The sequence below is a fragment of the Alosa sapidissima genome, chromosome 11 (assembly GCF_018492685.1).
Source record: "Alosa sapidissima isolate fAloSap1 chromosome 11, fAloSap1.pri, whole genome shotgun sequence".
NCBI classification, from domain to species: Eukaryota; Metazoa; Chordata; class Actinopteri; order Clupeiformes; family Clupeidae; genus Alosa; species Alosa sapidissima.
Window position 1 is genome coordinate 12,386,180 of NC_055967.1, and position 9,379 is coordinate 12,395,558.

The 9,379-nt window shown below is 42.0% G+C and overlaps 2 protein-coding genes across 2 annotated transcripts; both read left to right on the top strand.

The window, feature by feature from the left end:
- LOC121724308 (hyaluronidase PH-20-like) lies at window positions 1-3,969 on the top strand. Its single transcript, XM_042110762.1, has 4 exons — window positions 1-47; window positions 1,937-2,877; window positions 2,967-3,056; window positions 3,556-3,969. The coding sequence occupies exons 2-4, from the start codon at window positions 1,942-1,944 to the stop codon at window positions 3,889-3,891; spliced, it is 1,362 nt and encodes a 453-aa protein (XP_041966696.1). The 5' UTR covers window positions 1-47; window positions 1,937-1,941; the 3' UTR covers window positions 3,892-3,969.
- A 1,798-nt stretch (window positions 3,970-5,767) lies between these two features.
- LOC121724265 (hyaluronidase-5-like) lies at window positions 5,768-8,953 on the top strand. The gene is made up of 4 exons (XM_042110688.1): window positions 5,768-5,913; window positions 6,601-7,566; window positions 7,870-7,959; window positions 8,313-8,953. Exons 2-4 carry the CDS (start codon window positions 6,637-6,639, stop codon window positions 8,715-8,717), a joined length of 1,425 nt encoding a protein of 474 aa, XP_041966622.1. The 5' UTR covers window positions 5,768-5,913; window positions 6,601-6,636; the 3' UTR covers window positions 8,718-8,953.
- Window positions 8,954-9,379: the final 426 nt, after the last annotated feature.

The window sequence follows — 9,379 nt, forward strand, 5'->3', positions numbered from 1 at the left end:
CGTGTGTTGCGAACTATTTGTTTCTCAGCAAAAGCCACGACGAAACGGTAACAAATAAGTGTAAAGAGACATATCATGGAGTTTATTTTTTCGTTTTGGCAAGTAGCCGTATAATAATAAGAGGGATAATGTATAGAACCCCGGTCATTATGGAAAAAATAAGTCCCTTCAGGGCGAAACAAGACGGTTCGCCCTGTCGGGACTTATTTTCCCCATAATGACCGGCGTTCTATGGACCCTTTCAAGAGGGTTGGATGGAGGGTTCCATTATCAGCATCATAGTTGGCCCCACAAGGCTTCCGTTTTAACATTCCATATGTTATCTTAATGCAGAGGAAGTAGATTGGGGCTTAAATAGAACGTTCAAGCATTGTTTTTGTTTTTATTGATGAAAGGGTCTATACATTATCCCTTACTTAAAAGATTGTCAAGGGGTGTCCATTATTGTGGCACATGTGTTTTTGCATAAAAAAATCATTCTTTATGAGGTATTTTTTCTCCAGACTATGTATGTCATCTTTACTCTTCTGCCAGGGCATTTGGTTTACGGTGCTCACATTATCCCACCCATAGACTGTATATATATATAGGCTACAGTCTATCTGTATATATACAGTCTATGATCCACCACTTCCCCTGTCACCAATTGTCCCTCGCCCCAGTTGGGAACACAATGAAGGGTGTTTGTACACCCAGACAGCAGGGCCCAGCCTTGTTAAATATGTTCTGCCGTGCATCCTGATTTGGAACCTGATCTCATTAGCCAGATTTACAGCAAAATAGTCATTTGGACTATATCAGAATAAACATTGTGATTTACAGCAAAATAGTCATTTGGACTATATCAGAATAAACATTGTGATTTACAGCAAAATAGTCATTTGGACCATATCAGAATAAACATTTATTTGTATTTATTAATTGTGATTTACTTTCGCAAGAGAGAGTTAGTAGCTTCACTCATAATCATCATCTACATCAAGTAGCCTACAAAAGGTACCGATGATTGGTCACTACCTATAGGTTATTCAGGTTGGATCATTTTGTCAATTTGTTACAAAGCAGACCCCTGCTCATAAATCCAGAGCTAAAATAGCTCTCACACAACTTAGAACAGCATAGTCAAAACACTTCACTTTAGCTGCGGCCTTGGTCATGACCATCATCTCTATATTTACTCTACTTTAAACACAGAACAACAAACTAATTAGAGGACTAATAGCTTCTTATCCACATGTTAAAACAGACCTCTAGATTACTGTGTAAACACAGCTACATGCCTGTAATGTATTAATCATTGCTACAACCTTTTATGCTGAAACATCCAACCTAACATTATTAACTTGCTAAACCAGGTGTTGTGCGGTTATCCCCCAATAGGTACAAACTGTAAAATTAAAATGTCTTCATAATACAACTATTGTTTTCCTCTCATCTGCCATCTTCAGGAACACATTGTTCTAGCGATAACACAAAAGAGTTTTTATCAGATATTTACCTTGCGCAAGCAAAACAAAAGCTTTGAAGATTGCAATAAATATATTACACAATAAAAATATCAAAGGGAATACATATCCCTTGTGTCACGTTGTTCTAAAAATGTGTTTGGCCTGGTGATATAGAGCCTAAATGTTTGTTATCACAAAGAAAATGAAACAACTGTGAGATATCTCAGGATAAGGGTTCCATTTAGAATGTATAAAACACAGCACAGATTTGGCAATGATGGTGTGTGCCTCCTGCAGGTAAGGTCCAGTCTTGCTTTCATGTCACCCCATATCAAATGATCTTCATTTAACAAAAGGAGATCAATGAATATCACATTTTAAATGATTTCACAAAATCAAAACAAATACTTTTTAGCAGAATTTGAAGTGTTCTCAGTAATCATTTCTCATGACATGAAATCTGTGTCTCACCCTTTCTCTCTGAGAAGCCATCATGGAGCACTATTGGGCTGGACGAGGGATCTCCAGTGCGCTGTTTCCTGTTATCTTGTCTCTTCTGGCCGCCTGCTGTCCTGCCACTTCACTTCCACAGACTGCAGCCCCTATAGTAGATGGAAAGCCCTTCATGGTGATCTGGAATGGGCCTCTCAAACACTGCACACAGCAGGAGGTCCCTTTAGATATGACAGCCTTTCAAGCAGTGACTACACCAGCTCTAGTAGCAGATCAGTTCCTCAGCCTGTTCTACAGTAATCACATGGGCATATATCCTTACACAGATTACAAAACAGGGACAGAGTTTAATGGCGGGATTCCACAAAAGGCTAACCTAGGGGCTTCCCTGGCCAAGTCGAGGGCAGAAGTGTCCGAGTATATCCCTGAGTTATCACCTGGTCTTGGAGTCATTGACTGGGAGGCCTGGAGACCCATTTTTGAGAGAAACTGGGGCTCCAAAATGATTTACCAAAAATTGTCAGTAGCCTATGCCCAACAACAAGATCCCTCTCTCACTTCAGAGCAAGCAGAACTTGAAGCTAGGGAACAGTTTCAAAGTGCAGCCAGAAATTTTATGGAAGGCACATTAAAGGTAGCAGTTAGCGATAGACCAGAGTATCTCTGGGGCTTCTACCTGTTCCCAAACTGCTACAACTACGGCACAGATGAGCCAGGCTACACTGGGAAGTGTCCAGAGGTCGCACAGCAGCGCAACAATGAGCTCCTCTGGCTGTGGGAGGCCAGCACTGCCCTCTTCCCCTCAGCCTACCTGTCCACGTCCCTCAAAGGAAACTACAACGCTGCCCTGTTTGTCCGTAACGTGGTGCAAGAGGCCATGCGGGTGTCAGCTCTGCCTGAAGGTCCCTACACAGCACCAGTCTACCTCTACTCTCGGCCACTGTTCCGTGACCAAAACAAGATCTACCTAACGGAGGTGAGAGCCCTTTTGGCCAGTAACATTAGGTTGTACAGTAATTCCTCATGAAAGGCTTCCTAATGGTCTTGTGTCCATGCCACCCTCAGATAGATCTGGTGAGGAGCATTGGTGAAAGTGCAGCTCTTGGGGCCGCTGGAACAGTGATGTGGGGGGCCAGCTCTGACTACGATAGCCAGGTAATATGAAGTGAAATGAGAATGCATTTGAATCATACTTTGTGAAGAGAGAGTTTAAAAACGATATGGTTGTTTAATTGATGTGTTTTTTATGCACATAATAATTAAAGTGTAATTCTGGCAAAAAATTACCACAGGGTGTTTTTCTGCATTAAAACACATCAAATAAGCCGTGGAGACAGTATTTTTCGTTTCATTTTTCACTTTAACATGTGAATTAATATGCACTTGCTCAACAACAACATGAACATGTTATATCAAAATGACATCTCTGTTAGCTGAATAGATTTAAGACCATGTCTTTCCTCTAATTAGTAGCACTATAACTGCCTATAGGGTTCAAGTTTAATTCTCAGCGTGTATGACAGGTAGAATGGGTGAAACTAATTTATGAGACAATTTGTTGCTTGCTTTCTAATTCCAAATATTTGTCTGAACACGTCTATGACTAATCATTACTGAAAACCTACTTCTCTGCTCTGGCGCAATCTCCCTGCAGGCTTCATGTGATAATCTGTCTGACTACCTGCTCTCCACCCTTAACCCGTACATCGCCAATGTCACAGCCGCTACGCAGATCTGTAGCAACTTCCTGTGTCAAGGAAATGGCCGCTGTGTCCGTAGGAACTACAACACCGACACCTACCTGCATTTGAACCCACAGCACTTCCATATTCAGCGCTCCGTCGGGAGTTACGTGGTGACAGGTGTCCCCTCGACTCAGGATTTCACAGACATGTATAATCACTTCACATGCCAGTGCTATGCAGGGAGGAGCTGTTCAGCTGCAATTCCCACTCAGCCTCCCCAGAGCCCTCTGGTTATACACATTTAATCTGATGCCACACTGGACTTTCTCTATGTATGTGATCACCCAAAGAGTCCAGTCATTGGTCATAAGGGTGAGCATGAGTCTACAGAATAGGAAATGTAGGAAAATAGGAAAAGCTGAAATGGTCTGTATGTAGGCTAATTCATGAACAATAATCGAAATAAAATTGCAATCACGCAATCGATTCATTTCTGTGATCTTAACATTTGCCCTCCATGCAAAATGTATGATGCTAGATACATACACTGTAGGATCTGCAAAGATTAAACTACTGGTGTAATTCCATAATTTAAGTGTTTGAATCAATATCTAATAATTATATTAAATTTCCAGAAGAAAACGTGAAGTGTGATTGTCACTTACTGTAACCACATGCAGCAAGCATGGGAATTAAAATAGCATCATTAGTTTGAAAACAAAAAAACTATAAAAGAACATACAGCATATGGATGAGTATGGATATGGATGAATAAAGGCCTCTTGACTGTTATCACAACATCATCATACTGCCAGTCTCTCAATATAACGTAAATCATAAACATGATGGATTTGTTTCATGCAAATTTCACAAATTTCAGACTCTGCTTACACTACATTACTATGTAAACAATATAACCTATTGGAGCCTCACAACAGAAATGGTTATATATATATATATATGGAGAGAGAGAGAGACGTGTGCAGACAGGCCTGAAAGGTCAAAGAGAACATATTGCAACAATACTGTTGTATTACTTTTACATTTTTAATGTCATTTCTGTTGTGAGGCTCCACTGCCTGAAATACAAAACTAGCCAGCCACCTTAAGGGACTGATACCTGTCCCCCCTATCGTAAATGTTGCTAGGGTTTGTATGGAGCAAACAGGGTATCGCATCAACAACTCCAGGCCCGCGGGTACGTTAGTTCCAATAGTCTAATCAGTCCTTCAATTCAGAATGAACTCGCACACCAATGTTCCTGATGCAAAAAAGTTAATCCATCAAAAGAGGTGAAAAGTGTAAAGTGTGGCCAATATGTGCCAATATATCTAATTGCAAACATTTTTACAAAAGCACTTCACAGGATGGTTGCATTGGATCCCAGTCAAAAGTACCAACAGCATTAATAATGGCAAAAAACGTGTTGATTAAAGAAAACCTTAAAAACTTAAAAACTTAAAGCAACAAGGTGTAAGAGTTAGTGTCAATCCCTTGGCATCATTTTTTCAACAACATATACAGTGCATCAACAGGTGAGGAAAATGGTCATGTTACTGCACAGTACATTGACATTCAATAGCACACCAGGTGTTCAGCACATTCAGTGGTAATGACACAGCCGCCATTCACCCTATCATCAGTCAGTGCATCATCAACAGGTTCTTGTCATGTAAAAACAAACAAAAATACTGCTGCTTTAAAAAGAGCAACAGTGTGAGTGATCTCACTAATAAATACATGCAGGCAAAAATGTTACGTTCCATTAGTCTTTCTGATTTCCTGCAGTGCACCGAACGAAGCCAGCAGATATTTGTGACTGATGTTCAACTAAGACATGATAGTATGATGACATGTTGTACTTCCCCACTATGGGCTCACCAGTGACAGTGACAGTGACTGAGCTGGCAATAGATAACGGCAATAAAACTTTCCATTCCAGTCACAGCACCTTCCAAAATATCCAGAGTGGAAGCGGTGGGGTCAGGGCATTGTCTGAGACTTTATGGATGCCTCATGCTGACCCTCAGGCAAAGAAAACTCCCATTTTTGCATGCCTCACGCCAGACTGAAAACGTTGTGAGGACTTGAAGGAAGTGATCCTCCTGATATGACGTGTGGTTTGTGTCCCAACATGTTTACACTAGTGCCTGTAATGTAACCTACTTCAAGCAAAGCTCTATCAGCACCTATTTCAGGGTTATCTATTTAAGCACATGAAGGCAGCATTGCAAATCATACGTCTGACAGTCCACAAAGAAAGAGATTGACCGGGAGCACCGTTAGGATTCAAAGAGTTTTATAAAGACTCATAATCTGCAAATCAGGTTGGTTCATAGTATATGGTTCTTTTTGGTAGCAGGATTCTGGGATTTTGTTCACATTTAGACACATTTGTGATCACTTTCTCTTGCATACTATTTTGGGAGCTTATTTTCCATTAGAGAATATTAGGGGTTAAAAGTCATAAATCACACTTAAACCCGTACTGTTTACTGCTCATCTGTGTGCCATGCCTGATGTCAGGAATCTCGGAGACAATCTTTGAAAAAGCAATATGCACTGACACCAAACAATCAGACCAACTGGACTTAATAATAGAATAATAGATCAGTGGAACTAAATTAGATAATCATTTGTAAATAACTGCAAAAAGTGTCCAGTGTAGCACAAACACACTGTTCTGCAACTGTGAGGAATGTGAAGAATGTTGGAGCTTCATAAGCAACTGCAGATGATCAATATATCAGTGTCTTGTGTCAAACTCTCTGTAAAACTCTATCTTAAGTGTCTAAATACATAAATATATGGCTATAATACTTAAAAGTAATACTTATCAATGCCCCAAATTATAAAAATGTCATGTATTAAATATGAAGGGTTGAAGCTGATGAACACCATTATGATAGTATCAATAGCAAAACTGAGAATAGATAACTTAATTAAATACAGAAACTCTTAATTAATCCCATGCGTTACTGAGAAGGGAAATCTAATCTCTTTTTACCCCACAGGCACTAAACAGACGCTGCTGAAAAAGAGATGAAGCCATGACTCGCATGTGTGGACTTAACTTTATAAATATTCTCATTCTCCTGACTGAGTTACAGCTTGGTGGCGCTCTGCCAAACACGGCACCACCACTGGAGCCTGGTGTACCGTTTCTGTTGATGTGGAACGCCCCGACTGAACTATGCGAGTCGCGCTTTGGCATAGAGCTCGATCTCTCCTATTTCCAGTTTGTCAGTAGTACTCTCAAAACTGCCACCAATCAAAGCATCTCTATTTTCTACACCGACCGCTTTGGCTTGTTTCCCTACGTGGATGAGGAGTCAGAGAAGTTCTATGACGAGGGGCTGCCTCAGCTGATTGATTTCAAAGAGCACCGTGAGCTTGCAGAGGATGACATCCTCCACTACATCCCCGGCAACCTCACCGGCCTGGCCGTGCTGGACTTTGAGGAGTGGCGCCCGCAGTGGATACGAAACTGGGGGACCAAAGATATCTACAGAGAGAAGTCCATCGAGATCATCATGGAGAAAAATGTCTCCTTAACCTATGATGAAGCGGAGGACATTGCCATCAGGGTCTTTGAGAGAGCGGCCAAGAGATACTTCCTGAGGTCCCTGCAGCTGGGCAAAAAGCTGCGTCCGAACCGGAGGTGGGGCTACTACCTCTACCCTGACTGCTATAACTATGACTACAACAAGGACATGGTCCACTTCACTGGGGAGTGTCCTGCCATAGAGAAAAAGAGAAACAACAACCTCTACTGGCTTTGGCAGGAGTGCACTGCCCTCTTCCCCTCCATCTACCTGGAGCTGGTGCTGAGGGAGTCCCGCCAAGCCAGGCTGTACGTGCGCCATCGCATCCAAGAGGCCATGCGGGTGTCCATGCTCTCCAACCAAGACTACTCAACACCCATCTATGCGTACATACGCCCCGTGTTTAAAGACAGCGACATCAATTATCTGTCAGAGGTAAGTGGAAGAGGAAATGCACTGTGAGTTTCACAAGAGAGAATGAGGAAATTCAGAGCATGCAAGGTGGGCATAGGTATATCTTGAAACTTCAGAGCATGCAAGGTGGGCATAGGTATATCTTGAAACGTCGGAGCATGCAAGGTGGGCATAGGTATATCTTGAAACATCAGAGCATGCAAGGTGGGCTTAGGTATATCTTGAAACGTTGGAGCATGCAAGGTGGGGATATGTATGGCTAAGCACAGCAACACAGAAACCACAGATCTTTCCGTGACTTCAGTGGATGTGTTCTGTCCCCAGTACGACCTGGTCAACACCATTGGAGAGGCCGCTGCTCTGGGGGCAGCTGGGGTTGTTTCCTGGGGCGACATGGACATCACTGACACAGAGGTATTGTTTGTGCACCGCACACCCACAGCACCAAGGGAATGCAGAGAGCTGGAGAGCCCACAGAGTTCTGAGTGTGCTGCAAAGAGGGACTATTCAAATCTGTTGATACCAATAAATCACAAGATAGCAATGATTTTATCATAGCAAGGAGATTGAATTGCAGATGTTGCCTTAGGCATGTTCTCTCCCTTGTTATTTGTTTTTAATTCACATTCAAATTACTTTTTCCCTGCATTGCTTGCATAACATGTTGAAACTGAATCTTTCAGCTTTATTGTTAGCCTAAGGGGTTTTAGGGTTATATTAGTTTAGTTAAGGATGTGTGAATCTGTCCATGTGTGCTTGATTTGCAGGAGACCTGCACGGCAGCTAGACGTCATCTGGAAAAAGTGATGAACCCGTACATCATGAATGTGACCACGGCGGCCAAGCTGTGCAGCCGCGCACTGTGCCAGGAGGATGGCCGCTGTGTGAGGAAGCGCTGGGACAGCGATGCGTACCTCCACCTGGACCCTCAGCGCTACCGCATCCGAATGGACCACCACGGACAGCTGTTTGTGAAGGGAGACCTCTCCCAGGACGACATTGATTGGTTCGCATCAAGGTTTGACTGCCTGTGCTACTCGGACAAACCTTGCCAGTCTCCTCTAGTCTTCAATGCCAAGTCCAATTTTGTGCACGCCGGTAGCCATCTGCAGCTGCTCTCCCTGTCCCTGCTGCTGACCTGCACTCTCCTCTCCACGCCCTTCTGTCTCTAGGTATCAGATTAACTAAATCATGGACACACATACCCATATCTATGCAAACACATGCAACAATACAAATGCAAAACAATATGAAACATTATATCATACTCAAGTCTACATAGTGTATTGAAAAAGACTGGATGATTGTGTGTGTTAGTCATACTGTAGGGGGCGATAAAGAACTATCAGAATTTCCCGTGTAAGGGTATGACGTTGGTAAAGTTACTTTGTATCTGAAATGTTGTCTTTATTTTCCCTTCATGGGTCTTTATACGTATGTAAGTAAAATGTTTAAATAAATCAATGTTCTTTCAATGTTCTATTCTTTGTGCCAGCAGGATTTCTGAAATAACTAATTAATAATTAATTCACTCATTTGGTACATTTCTGCTTTTTTATGTCTCGTGAATAACTGAAAGCATGCTGTACTGTACATACGTTGCATTGCATAGCTGGTGGTATACAGTGCATACGGAAAGTATTCACAGTGCTTCACTTTTTCCACATTTTGTTGTGTTTCAGACTCTCCTAAAATGGATTCAATTCATTTGTTTCTCATGAATCTACACACAATATTCCAACACTCCACAATTTCTTTTATATATACAGAATTGTCCGTAGACCTGCGAAACAGGGTTGTGTGAAGACAGATCTGGGGAAGTATAAAAGAAAAA